Source organism: Emys orbicularis, chromosome 11, assembly GCF_028017835.1.
Source record: "Emys orbicularis isolate rEmyOrb1 chromosome 11, rEmyOrb1.hap1, whole genome shotgun sequence".
Taxonomy (NCBI): Eukaryota; Metazoa; Chordata; order Testudines; family Emydidae; genus Emys; species Emys orbicularis.
In genome coordinates, this window is record NC_088693.1 from 16,850,413 (window position 1) to 16,876,581 (window position 26,169).

The following is a 26,169-nucleotide window of genomic DNA, read 5'->3' on the forward strand; positions in this document are numbered from 1 at the left end:
TGCTGACCAAAAGAAAAAAAACAGGGCGAGGAAGGCGATTCTTGGACCAAACTCTTCTTTAGCAGGATGTCAACAAAAGAACAGCAGGGTCTTTGAAGAATGTGGGACGTGGAACAAATAATGGCAGGACAAAAAAAATCCTTTAAGTTTAGCAATGCACTGACGATAAAAGAGCCAATTTTAAGAGCAAAATAGTAGTTAATATGCCTGCCTTGGGCACTGTGCCAGAATTCCCCCTCTTCTTGGGCCGGGGTCCATTGCAGAGTGGAGTATTACAGCAGCTGATACAAACAGAATTCATTTTTCCTGGGGAACAGAAAGACTGGTATCCGGCAGAGGCTATTAGACAGGCTGCAGAGGACGCGCAGGACTTGCGATAGAGGATTCCTGTGACACAGAACAAAAGTTACTTAGCTTGATCTGAACATGCTTTTGCTGTATGTTAGAATCCTGTTTGAAGATTCTGACAGCTAGTTGGGAATACTGGTTAAAATTTTCAAATCAATATGGGGATTTAGACTCATCACTTCCATAAGTTAGAATAACAGATGTGTGACTAAAATCCCTGCATTGCTATGAAAATAAAGCCATTGTTTTAGATTTTTTTTTAATGTTGTACAATATGCATTTTAAAGCCATACATTTGACAACCAAAAATGTAATCCCTTGGAATGCCTGTTAAAAGGTTTGAAGCAGAAATCTAGTCAATTTCAAAAGGCACTTGAGTTTCAGATACTTTACCGGCCTGAGTCCCCTGGCACAATTTTTGTAGCTTTAGAATTACATTTTTTTCAATGTTTTAAAAATGTTGCTCTTGCTTGTTGCCTTGTGGGGAAAAAAATATACGAAGATGGGTAACTCGCTGACTTTGGGAGGGGAAAATGACTAAACACAAAGTTCAATGCACAAGGAAAACCAACAAACAGATTTCTCTAATTTTGTTCAGTTCTAGTTATTTTAGGAGAGGGTAAAAACAATGTGAAGAGAAATTATCTTTTTTAAAGTTGAAGGTGTTCCTTTAAAAGTTAATATCTCGAACTGTTTTTAACTGAATAAAAAGCAGTACACTCTACATTCTGATGCACACAATCCTGTATTTTAAAAATTTTATTAGGTTGTAAAATAAACAGTTATTACCACTCAATACTTCAAGGGTCTTTCCTTTATGTGATATGACAGAAATTTGGATTTGGATACGGCACATAATACAGCCATGAATCCTTGGGTTTTTTTTTCCCAATTTACCTGGGGGAAGGTTAGGGAGAGGAAGGGGTGGAAGTGTAGTAAATGCTTAGTAAGTGTTACATGCATTCAAGATTAATAGATATCTTAAGTAGGATTTTAAAAAGTGCTCATGTCAGTAGGAGCAAAGTGAGGCCACTGATGGGTGCTTTTTAAAATCCCACCCATAACCTTTTGATTTTTATGTTCAAGCTGATAGGCCAAGACTGTCAGTCTGAGAGGAAAGGGGATGCCCTAGCCAAAGAAAAAAATGCCCGGAACACACATTCAGCTGCTTACTTCTTAGTTTCTTTACTCTGAAATAACATGCCAACCAGTATAGTGTGTTGGCTTCTAAGTAGGGCTGTTGATTAATCGCTGTTAACTCACATGATTAACTCAAAAAAAAAAAAAGGAAACACGATAAAAAAATTAATCGCAATTAATCGCAGTTTTAATTGCACTGTTAAACAATAAAATACCAACTGAAATTTATTAAATATTTTGGATTTTTTCAACATTTTCATATATATTGTATTCTGTGTTGTAATTGAAATCAGTGTACATTATTTTTTATTACAAATATTTGAACTGTAAAAATGATAAACGAAAGAAATAGTATTTTTCAATTCACCTCATACAAGTACTGTAGTGCAATCTTTGTCGTGAAAGTGCAACTTACAAATGTAGATTTTTTTTGTTACATAACTGCACTCAAAAACAAAACAATGTAAATCTTCAGAGTCTACAAGTCCACTCAGTCCTATTTCTTGTTCAGCCAATTGCTAAGACAAACAAGTTTGTTTACATTTACAGGAGATAATGCTGCCCGCTTCTTATTTACAATGGCACCAGAAAGTGAGAAAAGACATTTGCATGACACGTCTGTGGCCGGCATTGCAAGATCTTTACCTGCCAGATATGATAAACATCCATATGCCCCTTCATGCTTCGGCCACCATTCCAGAGGACCTACTTCCATGCTGATAACACTCGTTAAAAAAAAATGTGTTAATTAAATTTGTGACTGAACTCCTTGGGGGAGTGTTTTATCCACATTCTACCATATATTTCATGTTATAGCAGTCTCGGATGATGACCCAGCACCTGTTGTTCATTTTAAGAACACTTTCACTGCAGATTTCACAAAATGCAAAGAAGGTACCAATGTGAGATTTCTAAAGATAGTTACAGTACTCAACCCAAGATTTAAGAATCTGAAGTGCCTTCCAAAATCTGAGAGGGCCAAGGTGTAGAACATGCTTTCAGAAGTCTTAAAAGAGCAATACTCTGATGCGGAAACTACAGAACCCGAACCACCAAAAAAGAAAATCAACTTTCTGCTGGTGGAATCTGACTCGGATAATGAAAATGAATATGCGTCAGTCTGTACTGCTTTGGATTGTTATCGAGCAGAACCTGTCATCAGCATGGATGCATGTCCCCTGGAATGGTGGTTGAAGCATGAAGGGACATATGAATCTTTAGTGCATCTGGCATGTAAATATCATGCAACGCTGGCTACAACAGTGCCATGCAAATGCGTGTACTCCCTTTCAGGTGATGCTGTAAACAAGAAGTGGGCAGCATTATTTCCTGCTCTAAAATTTTACATTGTTTTATTTTTGAATGCAGTTTTTTGTACATAATTCTACATCTGTAAATTCAACTTTCATGATAGAGATTGCACTACAGTACTTGTATTAGGTGAACTGAAAAATAGTGTTTTTTTTTTACAGTGCAAATACTTGTAATCAAAAATAAAGTGAGCACTGTACACTTTGTATTCTGTGTTGTAATTGAAATCAATTTATTTGAAAATGTAGAAAACATTCAAAAATATTTATATAAATGGTTTAACAGTGCGATTAATTGCAATTAATTTTTTAATCGCTTGACAGCCCTACTTCTAACAATTTTTTTTAATATTATGCATTAATCAGTACAACTCAAAGCACTTTATAAAGGCAAGTAAGTATCCACATCCCCACTTTCCAGATGATGCACAGAGAGATGAAGCGACATGCTAAGGTTCACAGAACACGTCAATGACTGTCGGGGTTAGAATTCAGGTTTCCGAACTCGAGCTTTTGGTCCTATGCAGTTGACCATGTTGCTTCCCAGCAAAGAAACTGAAGATTTCAAAGCTGTATCTCTGGGTTGTTGTTTAGCCTTGCCCACCCAAGGCTCCCTCAGTCAGGGCCGGCTCCAGGCACCAGCTTAACAAGCAGGTGCTTGGGGCGGCCAAGGGAGAGGGGCGGCACCTGCGGCAATTCGGGGGCGGCAGGTCCCTCACTCCCTCTAGGAGCGAAGGACCTGCCGCTGAACTGCCACCGCCAATCACGGCTTTTTTTTTTTTTTTTGCTTGGGGCGGCAGAAATGCTGGAGCCGGCCCTGCCCTCAGTAATACTATAATGACAGAATGCTCAATATTAAGCTTTTGTGCTAACCATAATATGCAGTTCTGAAGCATAAACCTTTATGTGTAACCTAATTAGCTGACAGGAAAGAACTTAAGTGATACTTAAAGTTAAGTACATACTTAACTACCACTGACTTGAAAGGAATTAAGTATAGTCTTAAAATTACATACATACATCTTTAACCCTCTCTAAATCCTGCCCCCTGTGGGTAGGTCACTAATAGTTGTGGGCAAGTTCCTTCTTAGGTGGATTGAGATAAGGATATGAGGAGTCACTAGAAGAATTATGTGCCCATGTACACCATGAATCACAGCCCAACAAGGGCTCCTTGAGTCCGAGCACGAGTTTGGGGAGGAGGCCAAGGAGGTGGGCGTGTGGATAGCCAGCTATGATATGTAGGTCCACTGGCTAAGTCCCATGTGAATGGGGAAGAGAGAGCAGTGCACTAGTTTTACGGTCTAGTAGAGGCCTTAAGCAGTAATAGCTACCGCAGAACAAAGCCATCTTCCCCACCAATTGCTGTGAACCTCTCCAGTGCACAGTCGATTTGGTTTATGCCCCAGGGGAAATTATTTCTGATGCTCAGCAATATTGCTTGGAGAGGAAAAGTAGCTATTGGTCTTAATTTAATCAATTCCCTGCATGTTGCCCCAAAACTGATACTGTTCTAGTGTAGTGGAACTTTTAAAATCGACGCCAATATAAAGTTATCTACAGAAAATTCTTCTTATTCTTATCCTGATCTTAATTAAATCAATGACCTGCTTGGAGCCAAGATTTCATCCACTATGTTGGATTCATCTTTGAATATTGATGCTGCCATGGTATCTCACCTTAAGGACAGAAATGCATCTTCCTTATTTTGGGTAAACTTTGTTTACAAGGGCTTTTTTTCCTTTCATATGCGGATGTCAAAGTTTGCATGTGGGTGTGACCCTGGAAATAGATTATTCCTGTCCAGGAGCTCCAACAGGGTTACCCCTGGTAGGTTCATTATGCTAGCATCCCAATTTCTCTTTCTCTTTTTTTTTTTAAATGTCTGGTGCTTTGTCCACATTTATTCTCCAGCATTTGAAGGGCACAAACCCTGTCCCAGCCTTGCTACTTGCATGGCCATTGCTAGAGCTAATTTTCTCTATTTCTTGAGAAATCACTGCTTTTGTATCAGCGTTAAATGAGAAAAGGCATGCTGAGTGTTTCCCATTTCTATTTTAGAAGATCAGACCTTGGTGATGAGTCCTTTCCCTCATCTGCAGGCTTCTGGCTCATCCAATCATCTATATTTAGAAGGTCTTCCATGTCAAGAACATTGAATCTTGATTTTTCCCTGCCTAACTATTAAGCTTCTAGAATGTTAGTAACAGAGGTGCATGATTTTGTTCTGTTTATATGTAGTTTTTCTTCTGCTGCTGAGCATTTTTCTTTGACAGAGATGATTCTCTCCATTCCACGTGATTTGCATCCACAGTGACTTATGGTTTAGGTATCTGACATGATGGAGCCTCCAAGTCATGTTCCTTTGACTGAAAGACTATGTTCATTGCTGTGAACAGTTTGTTCATGCCCTCAAATGTAAGCATCCTTATTTTCACCAGGGAACTCTGAAGACCTCAATCAGGAAGATCATATACGCCTACAGCCTTAACTTCAACTGCCATCAAGGGCTTTCTATCTCCAGCATGAATTCAATTGAATAATAGAGTTCCTGTAAAAAGAAACACTAAATTCCTGCAGGGCAGGTGGAATTTTAAAACTCTAGCACTGTAGTTTCATGCACAGATGGAACACATTCATGCTTAAGTAGAACGAATGATCTGACTGGCAATAAAACCTCATTGTAACATTCATCTCTTGTGGCGTCTTCGTGATTGTTTCTTCCAATAGGAAATTCCATTCCCCAATGAGTGTTTATTCCCATTTCCAGCTGCAGTAGCAGTAATCTGAATTAGACTCAGATTCTTCTTTAGATAATTAAAACCGTGCAGCATTCTTATAGTTGGGTCTGTGGCAGCTCTTTGGCTTCCTTAGAACTCTCCACATCCAAGATATCTTTTTATAAATAAAAAAGTACAGATGGATCTGCGTTCAAAGGAGCTGTTACATAGAAAGTATCTGCATTTTCAAGATGATTCTAGGAGCTGTCAGGTAGCAACTCAACTTACATGGAAAAAGGTTTTTGCTGTGCTTGGCATGCTGTAATCCTTCTTCACAAAGTACAATGAAGATAAGCAAGTAGGCTGAAAAATAGGAAAAACTGCTGCCAATCGAGGCAATTTATTTTCTTCTTGCTCAACTTTTAATCAAATACAACTCTTATTTCCTCATACCTTTTTGGTACAAGTTGGGGCAAAAGATATGAAGCCCTGAATCATAGAAAGCTTAGAGATGGTTATTATAGAAGAATAGCTCATAGCTCTTTGGTCCTGGTTTCTCGACAGGGCCGGCGCAACCCATTAGGCGACCTAGGCGGTTGCTTAGGGCACTACAATTTGGGGGGCGGCGACCGCGGCACTATTTCGGCGGCGGGACCTTTCGCCGCCTCTGTGGGGGGGCGGCATTTTGGGGCGGGACCTTCCGCTGCCTAGGGCGGCAGAAAAGCTGGCGGTGCTCCTGTTTCTCGAGGTAGTAGAATGAATGCAGAACAAATGATTGCCTCCAAACTTTGATTCAAGGAAAAATTATAACCCTCCTCCGGAAAGGTTAGTTTGCATTCTAGCTGTTCTCTGTTTCTAAAAAGTAGCTGTTGTGGATTAGAGACCAGATAACTGTCATCCTTTCTGGATTTTCCATCTCTAGAAGCCTTATTGCTTGTATACCACAAAGCAGTCTTTCTTCTGACTTCACTTTTTAGGTGGTGAAGATTGCAGATGGAAATGCTCTTTTGTCCTCCTTCACCCCTTCTGAAATTACTATTGGAAACATCTTCCTGAACAATTTCTCCCCTGTTAATGGAGTTGAAGACAATGCTGTCTTCTACCATCACAGATTTCACTGCTCAGTAATGGATACCATTGGTTCAGATACAAATAAATCATCAATTTAATGCACCACCTATAAATGGAGTTGCCACATCTCTCCGTGTGGCTCCTTTTAAATTATAACAGTGGGTAAGCAGATGGCTACCCCATGATTTTTTTTTCCTTGAGAAAGAGATGTCATGTAAGCTGCTTGAGTTTAGAGGTCTCAGACAATTCTGGTGGTCAACTAATATTTTTACAATGTAAACAATGTTTTGATAGAAATTTAGACCATGCCAGATGGTCCAAAACAATACCCACCCCACCACTCACTGAGAAGATATATACCCTACCCCCACACACGCCTTTCTCTAAAGCTCTACTATATATCATACAAAAAATGACATTAAAAGAACTTTATGAAGGTTGCCAAGTCAAGCACTCAAACTGGGAAATGACAAATTTAAGGCTGCCTGTGCAACCTTGATTCATTCTCCTTGTGCCTATGCGTTATGATATAGTCTCTAATTACATGATCACATTCTATTTTTTTCCCCACAGGATACCTGCCTCTTTTGGTGCACAGAATAAACAGGGTTCACTTAATGAGCTCAGTTCCAGTATCCGCCTCCATATATCAATAACATATATACAAAGTCAATCCTACCTATCACATCGCTTATCACATCTGGATTTGCTGTGAGTTTTTACCAAAAATAGAGGAAGGTAAATTCTGCCCCCTGATTTACAAAACCATACAACTCCTGGTAAGCTTTTTAATAAACAAAGCTTAGAGTAGCAGATCCAGGCTGACAAGTGTACTGCACTGGTGTACATTAGGTTGAACAACCAGGGTTGGAAGAGTGGAGTGTCTACTGCTGTACATCTTGTATCCTATGAATATATCAAACCTAGACTTCAAGGAATGCAGCATTACTGAAGTTTAATAATGTGTATAAGTGATTTCCCAAGATCCTAATCAATAGACCATGTATAACAGGCCCAGTCCCATTTATATTTGGTTGGAACAAATTCCTAATACATTTTCAGTAAGTGCCCTCACTCTTGCCCTAAAAAAACCCACTTTTGAATATTCACCTGCTTTCTGCAAAGGTAGATGTGGAAGGAGCACCTGCCCCTTTGTGCATTCTTGTATATTACCCATCTCTTAGGCCCAGAGCTATATAGGTATTTAGCCATTGCAACGCGTAGCATTTGAAAACCACATGATCCACGAAGCTTGTGTTAGGTGCCTAGATGCCCAATTCAAGGCATAGGGAGAGACGGGCACCTGAAAATGGGATCCACAAAAGCCAGCATGCTAGGTGGAAAGCTGCTTAAGGTAGCCAATATTAAATGCAAATGAGAAAGTGTGGCCTAAGCGGCCATTCTCTCACAGCGCTAGACATCTCCCAGACTTACCCGCCTATCTCTGCTTGCAAGCCAAAGCTGGGAACTCTCTCCTGGAACCAGGAGACTGAGGCAGGTGTCTAAGTCTAGTGCTAAAAAAAAAAAGTGTAGGTGCCTGACACCACATAAAACAGAAGGGAGAGGAGGGTGGACTCTACTGGGATAAAGGTTATAAGAGTTAGGGGACTTAGCTGGGATGCAGTAGACCAGGGGTTGGCAACCAGCCCATCAGGGTAATCCGCTGGCGGGCCGTGAGACATTTTATTTACATTGACCATCCACAAGCACGGTCCCCCGTAGCTCCCAGGCTGCGGTTCGCCATTCCCGGCCAATGGGAGCTGCGGCGCGGGCCGCAGAGACGTGCTGGCCGCTGCTTCCTGCAGCTCCCATTGGACAGGAGCTGGGGGTGGGGGGGGGCATGGGGAGGGTCAACGTAAACAAAATGTCTCGTGGCCCACCAGCGGATTACCCTGATGGGCCGCATGCCAAAGGTTGCCAACTCCTGCAGTAGACTATAGTTCAATTCCCCTCTATGCCTGATGAGAAGAAGGGCTTTGAACAGGGTTTCCCCACATCTCAGATGAGTGCCCTCACCACTGCACTGTAGAGTCATTCTCATACATTCTCATTCTACATCCAATTAGTATTTAAGTAAAGTGGAATTGCTACAATAAGGAAGCTTGAGAGAGAGCCCCATCAGAATATCCCATCGTCCAGTACTCTAACCACTGGGCTAAAGGTTATAAGGGAGATGCCTGCTGCCTCTGCCTCTTCCTCCCACCCCCACATTTTGCGTGGAGGGAGGCATGCACTAAGCCCTGCAGGAAAGCTAGGCAGCGGGATCGTGCTGGGGAATAGGCATGACATATGCATCCAGCTGCCTGTCTGAGGCAGTACTGTGCATGCGCAGTCACAGGAATTTAGGAGCTATGGGGACTTTTACAACAAAATGTAGATTCCTACAGGGTTAGGTGGCAGTTGAATATGGAGAGCACAGTGGTGCCTAAAAATGGGAGTGTAGTGAGGCGGTGTGGCTCCCCGTTGCCCCGGAGCTGGCCAGACCTGCCCTGCACTCGCTACCCGGAGTAGCTGCCGGGCCGGCCGCTGGACCACTACCCCAAGGAACCCATGGTGCTGGACCCCCCGGAGGACACCACCGTGACTCAGGTACCACAAGAGGGGGAGTTCGGAAGTAGCCCGGGGGCAGCTGACCCTAGTCTGGCTGCAACACTGCCAGAGCCCATGTCAGTGTGTTGTGGCCAGGATCCCCACTGACACAGCAGTGGGTCTTCTGCCGCTGCTAGGGCCCCGGGCTGCGGCGCAGTGGAGTGGGAGGGCCTGCGTCCCCCCTGCCACCCAACTCGTGAGTGGCAGTCTCCCCCTCTCCCAGGCCCTTTGGAGGCTTGGGCCTACTATTGTTGCTCTGCCCTGCCTGAGGGCCTGAGCTCCTGACTCCTTATTGCCCTGCCCTTACCTAGGGCGTGGGCTTGCTACTATTTGTATGGTTGTTGCTCAGCCCTGCCTGAGGGCCTGAGCTCCTGACTTATTACTGCCCCCCCCCAACCTAGGGTCCCAGCATAATTTTACTTATTTCTGCCTCCGCAAGGGCCGCCAGGAAAGACTCCCGTGGCCGGACTAATTCCCCAAACCTCAGCGGTGTGTAGTGAGCCGGTGTGGCTCTCCGCCGCCCCAGAGAGGGTTGAGCCCCGGCCAGCACCTCTACAGGGAGTGAGATTCAAGGGCCTTTCATGGCGCTGGTCCTCAGGGTCTGTCTTTATGTCTAAAACAGTGTCAGGAGACCTGGGTTCAAAACTGTTTAGTGTGGGTAGCATTGCATGTCTCTGGCTTTGCTTTAGGATTATAGTTGGGCCCTTAAACTATAAGCTCTTTGAGACAGGAAATCTTATTTGTTCTGCACTATACAATACTGCATACAGCTAAGGGCTGGTCTATACTAGGAACTTACATTGGTATGCAAACCTACCCATCGGTGCAGACTGTGCTAGGTTCATGGACGAACTCTTCCGTCAACCCAGCTACCACCTCTCAGGGAGGTGGATTACCTACACCAACAGGAGCATCCCCCTCATCAGCGTAGGTAGCATTTACACTCAAGCACTGCAGCGGTTGTAGTGTAGACTTAGCCAGTAGATAAGTCATTTAGCATTTTCCAGGTCCAACAACACAATAAACCGTGGAAGGGAAAACCCATTCAAACAAACCTTTGCATACACCAATGTTGCATGTACCATTCATTCATATATGAACTAGTTGGGGGTTTTGGCAATCATGGAGTGCCCCGTGTGGTAATGCAATCTTCTTATGGTCTCCAGCGCATGGTGTTCCTGTCCTTTCATATAGCAATGGGAATTTCCACAGGGAGGCTATTTCATGCCCCATACACATTTTAGCCTGTACAACTACATTGAATAAATTGGCCTGTCTCCCCTATCTCTGAAATAAATGAATGTCTATTGTACCATAGTAGCTGCACGATCACATTTTATGAGTAAAGATTCTACTATTCTTGCCTCAAAATAAGGTAAGCAAAGCATGTCTACCCTAAGGACTTCTTTACTGCATATGCTGCAGATGAAGCACACAACGAGCAACACAGAGCAAAAAATACGGTATATTCCAGCTCTGTGCAGGCATTTTTTTAGTACCTCTATTCTATTAAAAACAAACTGTCAAACACAAGCCAGCAAAACAAAAGGTACTTAGCATCTGCAGGAGCACAGAAGGAAGCTTTCTATGTCTTGCTCTTTGCTGTATCACTAGTTTCTGTGGGCCTTTAATGTACCTTTCTTATATTTATTTGTCTGGCACTGCCCAGAATATGCTAGTGGTTTCGATACATAATAGAAGGCAATGCCCCTGCCTAAAGAGCTTATGGCAGAACAGATCAGCCATAGCATAAAGAAAAGCTCTCACACAATAACAGAAAATAGCAACAGGGCAATAGAGTGATAAGAGCCCACTGTCAGTAGCAAATGCCAAGGAGCGTGGTGTGTCATGAGCCCTGCCCCTCAAAGGGAATTAGATGCCTAAATCTGGGTTGAAAGCTCATTAGCCAAGTGATTAGGACACTCATATGGGATGTAAGAGACGCTGATTCAATTTCCCCTTCTGCCTGATGAGAAGGGGCTTCCATCACTCAGGTGAGCAGGACCGGCTCCAGGCACCAGCTTAACAAGCCGGTGCTTGGGGCGGCCAAGGGAGAGGGGCGGCACCTGCGGCAATTCGGGGGCGGCAGGTCCCTCACTCCCTCTAGGAGCGAACGAACTGCCGCCGCCGATCACAGCTTTTTTTGTCCCCCCCCCAATTGCCGCTGCCGATCGCGATTGCGGCTTTTTTTTTTTTTTTTTTTTTTTTGCTTGGGGCGGCAGAAATGCTGGAGCCGGCCCTGCAGGTGAGTGCCCTAACTGTTGGACTACGGGATAATCTGATGTGGAGCTCTCCTGCTGAAGCTGTTCCATGGTTATAAATAATTAAATATCCATTGGGCCAGAGAGAGCAAGCGTGACATGACTATAGGCCAGTGCTTAGCGCACCCATGTTTAAATCCCTTCTCATTAGGCAGAAGAAGGACTTAAACTGGGGTCTTCCAGATGAATGCTGTAACCACTGGGCTGATGGGTATGCAGTAGCTGCTCTTCCCCAGCAAGGAGGCTGGTCTATGCAGAGTTAGGCAGGCTCTGAGCACACCTACCTGATCAGGCCCTGCACGGTGCCTGAGATGCAGTGTGCATGCCCAGCGGCTGGAATCTAGGCACCTAAGGGACTTTTACAGTAAACATTTTTGGTACGTAGTGAATTTAGGCAGAAACTGATACATCCAGACTTAGATGGCAGCTGAGCAAGGGGGTTGTAAATGCCAGTGGTGACTAAACACTGGGCTTAAGCACCTGAAGTGGGAGTTTGTGGCCTTAAGTCCCTTTGGGAATCTGGCCTAAAAACAAAATTAAAGATGAAATGGCATTAGATTAAATTAAATATGTTCTAAAATAGACATTTCTGTAATTCCAATTCATGTTTTGCATCATAATGTTTCTGAATGCTGGGCTATCAAATAGGATAGTATAAGAACTTCCCCACGGTCCTAGCTAACTATTCCTCCAATAGGCTTTTGTAAAGAAGAGGAGACACAGGGAAGCAACGCATGGAAAGTTGCTGCCATATTCTTGCATTTGCTTCTTACCAAAAAGGCTGCAAATTAGCTGTTGCCTCAGTCAAGCTCATCTGAATCAGCTGCACGTGCATACACCATGTGAAACAGGTAATACTAATTAGCCTCACTTTAATGATACACGTTCATGATTAATGAAGTCTGTCTTGGATGTTATTGCATTTGTTCATAAAGACAAGATTTAATACAGTGTATATAAGCTGACTAAGCATTCTTATGTCACCTTTGTTATACCAGCCTCCTAAATGGCCTCACCTCTTATTCCTCTGAATTTTTTAATTTTTGGGTCTTGGGAAATCTGCATGGTCATGCTTTTTTGAAGCACTCAGACTTGATGTCTTGTCTGTCTGCCTACACTCTCCCTGCAGTTTCAACTGTATATATGATATTCTTTAGTTCTTGCCCTAAATTGTGTGAGCACTGCTAAACAGCTCCGGCATTTCAGCCCAGTGTCTGCTGCATTTCTGAATATACAACACTTGAGTAATTTCTTGCAGTAAATATTGGGCTTCCATAGCCTAGCTAAGTGCCCTAACCACTGGGCTATGGAGTCAACATTCCGCTTTGACTTCATGAACATTTAAGTAATGTATGTAAAGTGAAACAGCTTCCACAGGCAAGACCCTGCCCACACTAGCCATAGCACTCACGTGGGATGTAGGAGACCTGTCTTCAAGTCCCTGCTCTGCTCAAGTAGAATGCAGATTTGCACTAGGGGAGCCCACCACCATATCCTAAGCAAGTGCTCTACCTGCAGGTCTAATGGGTATAAGAGGGCCTCATGACCGCAGTGTTTCTTGAAAAAGGACTGACCTGGCTTAGGCCCTGAATGCCAGGAAACAGTCCATGACTGTGAATTCTGAGTCGGGGAGTTAAGCATCCAAGTTCCTTTGAGGGCTGGGTTTAGGCCACACCCTTCACCTCAATATTTCCTATTAGCTAGTTTAGGCAGCTCCCTGCTCAGTGTGCTGACTTCTGTGAATCTCTTTTTTTTTTAGACACCTAACTCTCCCCATGCATTGTATAGGGACCCTGGGCACTTAAGTCAGGGTTGTGAATTCCACTTGGTGGCAGGGAACCTAAAAGATAGGCATAGCAACACTCAGCCTATGCACCCCGTCCTTGTGAATCCCACCCTTATTGTAATGCCAGAACAATTAAATATAACCTTTGATGTATAACATCTAATTAAATATGACTTTTGATTTATATGAAATGTGGGACTTGATTATTTAGAGTTCAGATTTTTTAATACACCCATAGATGGTCAAAAACAGACTGCAAAGCCACAAAAGGCTTAGGGTATAGGATTATCCTGCTCTAGTGGAGGTTTTGGTATAGATTAACTAGGACACCCTTTGTAACAGATTAGGTGGCTTTGACATGCACCTTTTTCTCCATTCACTAGTTTGTAAAACCTAAGTGTAACATCGACAAACCCTGGTCATCAGTGGGAGCAATCGAACCTGGGATCTCTGAAGCTTAGTGCATGAGTCTCTGCTGCATGAGCTAAAAGCCACATGCCGCTTAGTCAAGGCTGTAGCAGACTCATTACCCTCTAGGTGGTTTAAGTGCCACTAGACGGGGACAGAACACCACACCCAGCAGGCACCAGTCACACAAGCATCCCTGTTTATCTAGTATTTGTTCACAGGATTCATTATGCAGTAATTTGATGCCACAAGTCTCTCTCCGATTTATAGAAAACGTCTTTATGAATATTTGATCCACTAAGGTCCCACCCATATTAGAATGTGACACCTCTTGCAGGTGGAAAAGGAGTTTTCCCCTGCATTATGCTTTGAAAAGAAATCATGTATTCAAAACCTGCTTATGTGCAACTAGACTAATGTTCAAGAAGCTGAAGTTGTTACAATAACTTCATATACAAGATTCAAACCTATGCTCTTGTTTTGTTTCTAATAAAGAATAACCTGCTTGGAAGAGATGAAGACTGGGCATGCTTTTAATTTTACACACACACACTCGCACTCTCTCTCTCTCACAATAGTGCAGTTTCATTTTAGACTAATTTTGCTGTCCCTACTCTCTCAAAACTCACACTGAAGTTAATTAGGTTTTAATAACAATTGTACTTATGTACTACCTTCCATGAGAGAATCTCAAAGTGATTTAATAAACATCTAATTAATCTTCACTATATTTAATTGTGATCCTCAATTTATAGATGAGGCGCATGAGGTTAAATGATCTGAAGTCTGCAGCACAACCAGAGACAGAACTTGGCTCTTCTGTCTCCAAGACCTACGCTTTAGAACCAAGGCCCTGCATCCCCTCTTTCATTACGCTAGTAAGGATTCCAGAATTGGACCCTATGAATGTATTAAGGAGCAAGTATATCCATTACAATTAGATTCTTAGGTAGCGTAGTGTAGTTATGAAAACTACATCCATTATTTTAGTGTTTTCTTCCTAAGGGCTTGTATGACTTGAGTGTTAATTTGGATTAAGGCAGGCTATGAATTTAAAGTGCAATAGCTATTTCTGAATAACTCCAAGTGTGGACACTCATTTCAGACTTATTCTTGACTGCGTCCTGAATGACTCCTTGTGTAGACAAGCACTAAATAGTTTTTCATATACAATTTCAATTTATGCTTAGAATGATTGCAGCAACTATTTAAAAAAATTGTTTTATTCAGGGCCTTGATTTTTAAATTGTTTGTGCAAATACAGTAATAACAGGTGGTTTTGAGCAACACATCTTTTTTTAAAAGATGCTTGACTACCTGCTTTCTGACCTCTCTGCCATGACCATGTCTTGTAGAACTGACAATGTTCTTAGATGAAAACAGGATAATTGCTGGATACAGTGAATAAGGGACTGGATTACTGTGATTTATTTTACAATATTGAAGAACATGGCATCAAATCATGCCTTCCAATTATGGCACTGGAAGTCTAAAGCAAAACCGGCTTGTTAATATTGTTTTAAATAATGACCCAGGAAAATCCATCCTATTGCTTCCAGCTTCACAAAGCACAAGTGAGGCATAAAACTACTAAAAAATATGCATTGATTAGCAAAGTCTAAGAGCAGCACCTGTTTTTTCTGTATTACCAGACAGACTTTTTTAGTAAATGCCAGGTATGGATTACAAACAATTGCATTCCAGTCAAACCTCAGCTTTCATTTTCCAGTCTTAACCTTTTATTTTCTGCTGTTGTATTTATTTCTTCTTTACAATTTACTGTGCACTGGCAGCCAAGTAGTAAATTGTACAACTTTTCAAGTACAGTTGGCTTGTGCAGTTGTCATCTGTCCTTTCTTTCATCATGGATATTGAGATCAAAATGTATTTTAGTTTCCAGTATTACAGATTAACTCAGGCTTCTTACCTTTCAGGATCAGAGTTTAGTATTTTACTTGCAAGTGTTGATTATAGTACTAATCCCCTGAAATGAATTAGGGAGCCATAGTCCTTATACTATTTTGAGTGTTAAATGGTCCCAATCCTGCAAACCTTTACATACATAAATAACTTTATGCATGTGAATAGTCCACATATTTTTCAAGAGCCTTATTGAGTTCGGTGCATCTATTTGCATGTGTACAGCTATTTGCCAATATACATATTTGCAGGACTGGGGCTAATGTCGTCAGGTCTTGCAAGTTTAACCCAGAAACCTACATTCAGGCATTGATGGGTAAATAAAGAAGGACCTAATTTATGAGTATTTTGTTGTTTAAAGTATGTATTTATGGTTTAAATCTAAATATATATTTTGCTATTGATTTTGGATATTTAACACTTGAGGACCTGATCCTGCTGTCCTTGACTTCAATGTGAGCAGGATGAGGCCATTGGTTTGGGGGGTTTAAAATGATTTTTAGTTCACATTGAGAGTGTCACTGTTAACACCACCATTAGAACGCTACGTACTATGGATGCCGCATTTGTGATTACTCTCAGTTTTGCCAGTGGATGCCCCTGCTATAAAATGAAAATAACTACATTGTTGTCATTAAATATACTTGCTTGTGTTTAGCTCCCTGGGAGTTAGAGAAAAATCTGGGCAGGTCACTGGAAATTGTTTTTGAAATTTAGATTCATTTATATGTGAAATGTGGAGCACAATATGGTACTCTGAAGAGACAGAATTCAGAGATACCAGCCTATGGGCATCATATCCTATCATTGTACATATTTTTCAGACAAGCCCAGAAATAGAAAAACATAAAAAGCTATTGTCCATGACCTGTGAGAAATGAAATGCACTGGACCAGATATCACAACTTCCTTAAAATAATACAACACTTCATCACTTTTGCATTTGGATCCTTTTCATGGTTTTCAAGTCATGAACTACTTGAAGTCCACAACTAGCTCCATCATTACTTTACTGTATTTAAAACATACACAAAAAGCAATTTATTATAAACTCTCCATGGTTTCACCTTATCTAATGCACTTAATTCAGTTTATCTCCTGCTTGCTTTGTAGTGTTGTAGGCAACCGAAAGATAGAAAGCAATTTATTAATAAGAGAACATGCCCTACAGCTTTTGCATCTGAAAACAGTTTCTGAATGGTAATATATCCAGACCTCAAAGTTTACAGCATATAGTGAAAGTTAATGACATATACTATAATCCTTTTATTCATATGCAAGCTTTTATTCACACCCCCCCAACAAAAAGGATCTAGGTGCCGTGGATATTGGTTACTATGCTTTGATTCTGTTGAGCATCTAACAGTGCAGAACAAGATGCTATTTGCTAACAATGTCATGCACTAAGTTACTTTATACATTTGAAAAATACTAATAAAATATATTGTGCTAAGTGTTAGATTAGTTTTGAAAATGATCTCTTCATTCCCCTCCTTATTTCCAACATCACTGAGTTATTAAGACGAAAGACTTTAATCACTTTTGACTTTGTTCTTTAAAAAAACAACAAACAAAAAACCACACACCCTGAAACCACTGTACGAATTGGTACATATTCCTTTCTGTAAATTTTTAAGTGATAAAGATGAAGTTAAAGAAGATTATAGCGATTACCTATAAAACCCTAATGCTTAGAGAGATTCTGAAGATGTTAAACTTTGTTGGCTATTATAATCTTTTGTCAATAAATGTACACAGGGCACACTCTCCCCTTGATGCCAATTTGTAACTGCTCCTTGAGTCAGTGGGAGTTATGCATGTGCAGGAGAGGAGTATATACTTGTGTAGCCCTTAAGAACCACATATATGGTGCAACTTGAATGTGGCAGCAAAGAAATCAGAGGTGAAGGTGTTAATGTAGGACTAGTTGTGGTAGAACTTTAACATCAGCTTCCCTCTGCTTGATAAAAGGAGGGACTTGGAAATCAGTATCATGAAGAGCCTTAGAAACAGCAATTAAAATTCACCAGTGAAATGATTATCATGTTCCTAGGCACTACTTTAAGTGTACAATTACAGTAATTGCTTTAATTATACTGCAGTGATTCTATACAAGTGCATGCATGGGAAATGCCACTGTAAATTTAAAAAAAAAAAAAAAGAAAGAAAGAAGAGAATCTTTTATTGCAGGTGTATTGAATTGATGAGATTGTAGGTGACTTCATTTACGGGGAAACTTTATAACTAACCTAAATTTCTCTAGATAGCAAGATGGGATTTTAGAAACTTTTTTTGTAAGGCCTATTGCAAAACTCTTTTTGCCTTTTTTCAAGTGGCATTTCTAATGCAGATACTAGGTGAATGGTGTAACAGAAACAGTGAAAAATAGATTTAAAAGCTACATAACAGAGAGGTAGCAAGAGCATGAAGCCTTGTTTTAAAAATTCAATAGCCTGTTATAGCTACAGTAACTCCTCGCTTAAGGTTGTAGTTATGTTCCTGAAAAATGCGACTTTAAGCGAAACGATGTTAAGCGAATCCAATTTCCCCATAAGAATTAATTTAAATGGGGGGGGTTAGGTTCCAGGGAAATTTTTTTCACCAGACAAAAAACTACACACACACACCGTTTTAAACAAACAATTTAATACTGTTCACAGCTATGATGATTGTGAAGCTTGGTTGAGGTGGTGAAGTTAGAGTAGGGTGACCAGATGTTCCGATTTTTATAGGGACGGTCCCGATTTTTGGGTCTTTTCTTGTATAGGCTCCTATTACCCCCCACCCCCTGTCCCGATTTTTCACATTTGCTGTCTGGTCACCCTAAGTTAGAGAGTGGAAGAGGGAGGGATATTTCCCAGGGAATGCCTTGCTGCTAAATGATGAACTAGCACTCGGCTGACCCCTCAAGGGTTAACACATTGTTGTTAATGTAGCGTAGCCTCTCACACAAGGCAGCACGAACATGAGGGAGGGGAGACAGCATAGCAGACTGAGACAGACACATACCTTGTACGTGGGGGAGAGAGAGATATGCACACTGCCCCTTTAAGTAAGCCGACCCACTCTTAAATGCATTGTCTTTTTAAGTGGATCAGGAAGTTGAGGCAGCAGCTGCTGCCCCGGCTCTCTCGGTCTCTCTCCCTCCGTGTCCCCTCCCTGCTCTATATGGAGAAGGGGTAAGTGGGGTGCAGGAGCAGGGGGGGAGGGGGACACCCTGACATTAGCCCCCCCTTCCCCACCTGCACAGCAAGCAGGAGTCTCTGGGAGTAGCTCCAAGGCAGAGGGCAGGAGCAGCAGTGGAGGGAGGGACAACTGACTTGCCTGGCAATTGATAGCCTGCTGGGCGGCTGCTGCACAGGGAACTTAGGGGAGTGGGGAGCTGATAGGGGGGCTGCTGGTCCACCCTGGTTACAAGCCCCCACCAGCTAGCTGCAATGGGCTGCTCTTCCTGCAAGCAGTGGACAAAGCAGGTGGCTGCCAAACCTTAGAAGGGACAACTTTAAACGAGCATGTTCCCTAATTGATCAGCAACGAAACCATGTTAACCGGGACGACTTTAAGTGAGGAGTTACTGTACTGAGCATTGAGATGGTCTAAGAATTTTGCATTTTCCAACCCTTTCCTTTGATTTTTCTCCCCTCACACTTGGTTTCCTTCTACTCTGTTCATTTTCTGGGTTTATTCTATTTTTAAAAACATCATTATTTATAGTGATAAGAAATTGCCTTGTACCACATCTTGATGCTGGTTGTACTGTTTTCTCCATTTGGAGATTAATTGGGTTCTGTATTTGCTGCATTTCTGTATCTCTTTGCAGACTATGGGCCTGATCCAAAGCCCATCAAAGTCAGTGGAAAGACCAACTCCCCTTGGATTCAGTGGGTTTTGCATCAAGCCCCATGTGGTCAGGTCACTCATCACCAACAGAAGAAAAGTTGTATTTCTTAGAATTTATTTTATTTATATATACTAAACACATGAATAACTGAAACATTTCATTTTGTCCAAAGGAGAGAAGTGTGCATTAGGTTTCTTTGTTTTTGTATTCACTTTCACTTTGAAAAGCAGCGGCTTTGTAGATTCAGTGCTCAAAATCAGTTAAAAAAAATCAGTTACCAATGTTTTCCTGAAATAGTTGCAAATGGAATTAATATCATGAAGAATGCTTCTCATTCATCAAACTTTTCATCTATGTAATCTGCTTGCAAACATCAGCTGCTTCTTCAGCTGGAAGGCTAACCTTAAAAACCTATCCCTTATGTTAGATTCTATGGCACCAAAAGTATTTGATATGGGCTTCAGTGCCTCCTCCAGAGCTCACAGTTCTTCCCTATAAAGAAGAGAAGTATTGATGCTTTTTAAAGACTAGGTTAACTAATTAGCTGGCAAAGTGCATTCCCTGTAGTGAAATATGGCTCTTTTGCATCTCCCACTGGAAGCCATCTCCCATTACCGCCTAAAACTTAGTTTTGCAAAATGCATAAATAACAGTACTGAAACTTGGAACATTTTTGTCATTTACTTCATGAAGTCTCCAATTCTGTACATTTTGGATGGGTTCTCTAGGTTCTATTGCAATACAAACTGATAAAAGTACGTGTGTGTTGGGGGGGTGGGAGGGTATATTCGTTCAGTATAGACACCCACCTAGGTACATGCTTAACTGCTTCCCCCACCCAAATACTTCCTACTTTTATTATTATTGTTTTAATTAGGAAATAGAGCTAATTTGTAACATTAGTGGAAACATCTGATTGGTACTGCTTATGTTGATCTGATTTAAATATGAATGATTGCAATATCTTGATTCATCAGTATTTTGAAAATCCAAGATATTCATAACTGTGCTTTTTTAACTTGGATTTTTGTAAAATTTCATATTTTACATAGGATTGTTAGAATGTCTTGTCTAGGGATGAAATACATTTCATAAAACTGGTTCTATAATCAAATTCTGAGAATGCTTTGATTGAGTAGAGTAAGGTTTTAAACATAGCTTAAGCCTCATTTTACCTTAATTAAACAGGAGTGGGTTATCTTGACTAAAGTAAGGCTTAAGCAAGTATTTACAATATAAATGAACAAAGCTTCTTAGAATTGCAGTTCTCCTTTGTATTATAGATGAGAGCTTAGTAGAGAAATAAAATTGAACCATTGAACTGTCATTGTTAAACTTAATGAGCATTAACAAATATGTAAGAAAATAACCATTGCCTACATGCTTATGACTAAAATGTATACAAGCATGTAAATCAGTGACTTCCTTGATAGCAAAATATACAACTAGATTAATGTATGTTGCAAAGGATGGGCGACTAGGTCTATTAGGTTACTGATTCAGACCATGAACTTTATCTCAATATACTGCATTTAACTTTTAAATAAGGTTTAGAAGAACATGCAACATTTTGCTTACTAACAGCTATATTTTACTAAAGGCAGAAACTGGCTAGTCTATAAAAATTAAATTATACTCCTTTTACTGTATCTAGTCAAGAGGAAAAAACTAATTACAAGATCATACTGACAAGTAAATGCAAATGCACATTCTTTATATACTGGGTTAAATATTCAAACTCAAATATTATTATAAAATGAAAATCAATATTTGAAATACTTTTCAGCTTTCAGTGATAAGCACATAAAACTGAGTTTTAAAATGGCCTGATAATTCAACATTTATTTTATTAAATGAAATTTGTGAGAATGAGACATTTTATTTTACACACATTTAAATATCAACAAGAAGAAAACCCAATAAGTGATGATTAACTGAATCCTCCTTGCTTTACTCCCAATCTTTTCTAGAACTGACTGAGGAGCTTAACCTGTACTGCAAATCTCACTCAATTTAAATAGTTAAGTTAAAAAATAAATTTACTTCTTCACAGGAACTTATAACTCTCTAACTTAAAATGAATAGGAGCTGCATTTACAGAACAAAGCCAAATAAGAATGAAGTCTGCTATGCACCGCATGACAGGTATCTATGGGAAAATTCAAACGTCAGTCCAGAGACTTTCATTATGGGCAATGTAATATTGCCCAGGTAAAAGAATAGAAAGAACATTTCATTAAAAATGTTTCTCTACCTTTATTTAATCTATTGCAAACCAGTTTCTTTGTAGTGGTGAAGACAAGTTTATGCAGCCATATATTTTTAATACCCAATCACAATCATTCATATTTTCAATTTAACGTAGTCACACGAGCTTAATCAGCCAGTTTGCAAACTCAGTTGTTAATCTGATTTTTTTAATCTGAACAAGTCTGTTGTACGTACCTGCTATGTGAGTGGCTTCCACTTAAATCTTTTGGATACCTATACACTCAAGTAAACCATTCCTTGCGTAAGGAGGTCTGACTGCAAACACTTCTTTGTCTAACATTCAGCCGAAGACAAGATTACAGATGTTTGTTTGGAGGCGGTTATAGTTTGAAATTGTACATTAGAATCAGGGTGACCAGATGTCCTGATTTTATAGGGACAGTCCCGATATTTGGGGCTTTTTCTTATATAGGCTCCTATTACCCCCACCCCCTGTACCGATTTTTCACACTTGCTGTCTGGTCAGCCTAATTGGAATAAAAATGTTGTGGGAAGGGAAGGGGATAAGAGGAAAGAAAATGGCAAGAGTTAAATGAGGATAGTTTACATGTTTTACTGGGAGGGATCTGTATTTGACTACATAGGATTTGTATAGCACTTCAAACTCCTCCACATCATCCATTCAAACCTATTTAAAAGCTTATAGAATATTTGGGGTGCATGTGGCAAAGCCTTCAAACTGCATTTCAAATATTTGTCTAAAATTATACATAGGTTCAAAGCACCTCACAACCCATAACTGTCTCAAACCTCTACCACCTTCTCTGAATAAATACTCCTTTCTTGAAAGAAGATACTCATGTTTGAAGTAAAGAGAAAAACGTGTTTTTACCCAAAATATGTTCACATTTTAAAGTTGAGTTCTCTTATTGAATGGTGACTAATCTTCCCTTAAGTATATATCTTTTTCTTTCTGTTCAGAACAAATTCCAAATACTTTACAAAGTAGCTAGAAGTGCAGTACTATGTGTATGGTGTTACCTGCATTGAGAAGAATGCCAATAATGCATTCTCTATTTACTAAAGAGACAATTTTACCACTTTCTCATGATTTGCAGGGCATTAATCTATGGCTAGCTGTAAGATCAGAGTTGCTGATAAATACCTTGGTAAATATCACTTAGTTCTGTAGAAGATTTTAATAGTATTAATCACTTTGGTTTAGGTGGAGACTATTTTACATTTCAAGACCTGTAGCTATACTTTCTTTTCCCATTAACAGAGGGAATCTGGTATTGTTGGAAGGAGACAGGCTGCAGCTTTATTTACATAAACACCAAAACTGTCCTCTATAATGTCCTTAATCAACAGGCATGTATAAATTGTTGCCCTCAGCTGTGAGCCTATATATCCATCCGAGATCCTTTCCCTCCAAATCAGTGGTACTACATACTCCCATCTATATAGATCTTCTGGATTCCTGCCTCTTGTAGATGGGTTTCTCAACCTGAACCGCCACTCATCAGTGTGCACGTCGTATCGAATTTGAGGAACTCCTGAGAGCCAGTACTATCCTAGCTCCTTCTGCCCCTACAAACATCACAGCTAGAGGCTATGATAGCAGCAGGAAGCTATATGAAATAGCAACCAGCCAACCACTTTTCTCTATCGCAGTGCCCAACCCAAAAGTCTCTTATAAAGCTGGAACTTTTTACCCAGTTAGATGACTATGATGGGTCCTGAAGTTTAACAAACAAAACACCTGCCCCCCCAAAATCTCTAAAAATATCTTGAAGTATTTGATGTGATGGATTGATTTACAGCCCAGCCCAGAGATGATTTAGGGAGAGAAGAACAAACATGGTTGGCTTTCTCTTGAAAATATTAGTGATCTTTGAATAAAAACTAAAAGCAGTGCACTGTATTCTAAAATTAATTAGAACTGTGACAGCGCCCCTAAAGAATTTTCAGAGATAACATCCATATGCCCACTTGAATTCCAATATGTTCTTATCAATCATTGGCCTATCTTTCTCTGCTCACTGTCTTGTGGATGAAAGCCCATAGCTCAGCTTCCTATCCCATACGATCAACCTTTACTTTATGTGAATTGCTGGAATAAATAAAGAAAAGAAAGAATTACTAATTTAATGCACTTTTCCTCCATCACTGGGGAAAGGCCCATGTAATTAACTATAATGAGATTAAACTAATTTGTTATTAATTTTCCAATGCTGTGAAACTAAATCTGACCATAAGACCATATTTTAACATCTTTATTAACATTTGTCTTGTAAGTTTCAATACTTTCAATTTTAAAAGAAAATTATCCTAAAGTATCAGAGAAATACAATAAATTTGAGACAAAGTCCTTTTAGTAATAACATAATATGCCTTAAGCTAAAATGTCATACTAGAGAAAAACGAACAAATGCAGCTAAGAGCACCAAACAATACCAAATAAACCAGGAAGAGTGTAATTATTAAGTTCTTACCAGAACTTTTTTCCATTACTTCTTTCTGGCACATGTCTTGAACATTCACTGTGCAGTTCACAATGAACTCTGGAGCAGAGCAGTCATTATTTAGCTGGAATTCTTCACACTGGTAACACTGTATTTGCAGACCAAATCCTGGAATAGACAGAGTTTTGCTCAGAGTAGATCTGCATATGCCAAAAAAAATGCTACTTATTTTTTCTTCACTCTGCTGTTCCTATCTATTTAGCAGCAAAGCAAAAATATGAGTTTTGCCAAAAGATTCGTCTCCAAACCTGGCCCATTTAGCTGAGGCTATGCCTTATAATTACCCATTTTCTTATAATCAGCTAACTATGTACAAACGGGGAGTCTACATGAGCGAAGCAAGCCCTAGCCAACCACTCACTTTTTTGAATTATCCAAACTCCCTGGGGAGCAACAGCAAACGCTGCAGCCAGCAGGGGGCAGAGTACAAAGAACAGGACTGAAATGAAATTGATACCACTTACCCACCGACCCGGCACTCTCAGCTCCCACTCGACCCCTCTGGAGTCCCCTTAAAGCAGTGGGATAAGAACTATCCGTGCTTCGGGGGACAGTAACCGGGCTAACAGATGCGCTTCAGCTCTTATCTGTGCCGTCGGGTTTACTTAACTACTAATTAATTACAAATGATTTAATTACTATTTTGCCATGCACAATTACAGCTGCAAAACAGTCTTCGCGTCCCTCTTTTATCATGTAAACTAGGTCCTTCTCCAACACGAAGTGCAGGAAACTGTCACAGGCCCTCCATGCTGGGGGGAGGGACTGCTCGAGGTGAGCCGCTTCTCCACTACATCGTCACCCAGAGAAACTGTCCCCGGGCATGCCAGGGAAGTGGGCGCTGCACGAAGAGAGCCCCGCTGTTCCCTCTGCATCTCGCTGGGGACCCCTGGCAGAGCTGGTCCCTCGTGCATCTCACAGGGGGCAGCAAAATGCCAGAGGGGACCCCGAGCCTGGCTGACGATGCCGATTCAGTTCACACCGCCGCTGCTCCCAGGGCGGAGGCTGGTAGAAGGGACCCAGAACCGAGCTGTTCCCAGGCACCATACAGGGGTGCTGGGCTCAGTGCTAGAGGCTGCTGGAAGAGAGCCGGAGCGATGCTGTTCTCCATGCAATCGCCCACAGGAGCTGGCCTCAGTCAGTGCTAGGAGCGCGGGGACAGGCGGGCGAGCGCTGCGCAGGGAGCTGGCCTCAGTGCTGGAGACTGCGATCAGCGCGCGATGACCCACAGCTGAGCTGATCCTCGCGCACCAGCGGGGCGGGCTGGTGCATTGCCCAGGGGAGGGCGGGCGGCCACCGGGGCACGGGCTGGGCAGGGGCTCCCCGCGGGGCGCAGTGTCGGGGGAAGGGGCCGCCCCGCCAGCGGAGTTGCTGCCAGCAGCTGTTGAATGGCAGCGCGAACTTTGCAGCGTGGCGGGCAGCGGGTGGCAGCGCCGAGACCGGCGGGGAGCTGCTACGGGCGCCGGGCGGCTGGGAGAGCCGGGCGCTGCCCACGCCACGCCCTGCCCCGGCCCCCAGCGGCGCGCTGCCCCGCGACTCCTACCTGGAGCTAGGACCAATCCCCAGAAAGTTGCCGCGCCGAAGAGGAGCCACATCCTCGTGGAGCCGGGACCCCGGGCTGCGCGGCCCCCGTCGCGGCGCATCAGAAGCAGTCGGGCAGCCGGGGCGCGGTGCCGCCGAGCCTTTTTCCCGCGCCGCTGCGGAGAGCAGCTCCGGGAGCCCGCATCGCCCGCCCGGCTCCGCGCTGCCTCCAGGAGTTGGGAGCGGAGACTGGCCGGAGCTGGGGGGGAGTCGGAGAGAGAAAAGTCTCCCTCTGCCCCCCCTCCCCCGCACCATGTGACAGGGGAGGGGAGAGGGGCCCTCCCGGCACACTCGGGAAAGGGGGAGGGAGAAAGTTCTTGGGGGAGTCTTCCCACCCCCCCACCCGCGCTGATCGAGAGACCCCCCCTCCCGCCCCTGGGAACGGGCTCCCGCTCCTGCCCCTAATGCGTGTGTGTGGGGGGGTCACTACCTAGCCGAGCCCCTCCCCAAGGCGGTGG

At 42.0% G+C, this 26,169-nt stretch overlaps 1 protein-coding gene across 1 annotated transcript; it reads right to left on the reverse strand.

The window, feature by feature from the left end:
- Positions 1 to 148: 148 nt before the first annotated feature.
- LYPD1 (LY6/PLAUR domain containing 1) lies at positions 149 to 25,773 on the reverse strand. The gene is made up of 3 exons (XM_065413856.1): positions 25,674 to 25,773; positions 24,101 to 24,238; positions 149 to 387 (listed from the first exon to the last, which is right to left on the reverse strand). The coding sequence occupies exons 1-3, from the start codon at positions 25,771 to 25,773 to the stop codon at positions 149 to 151; spliced, it is 477 nt and encodes a 158-aa protein (XP_065269928.1).
- Positions 25,774 to 26,169: the final 396 nt, after the last annotated feature.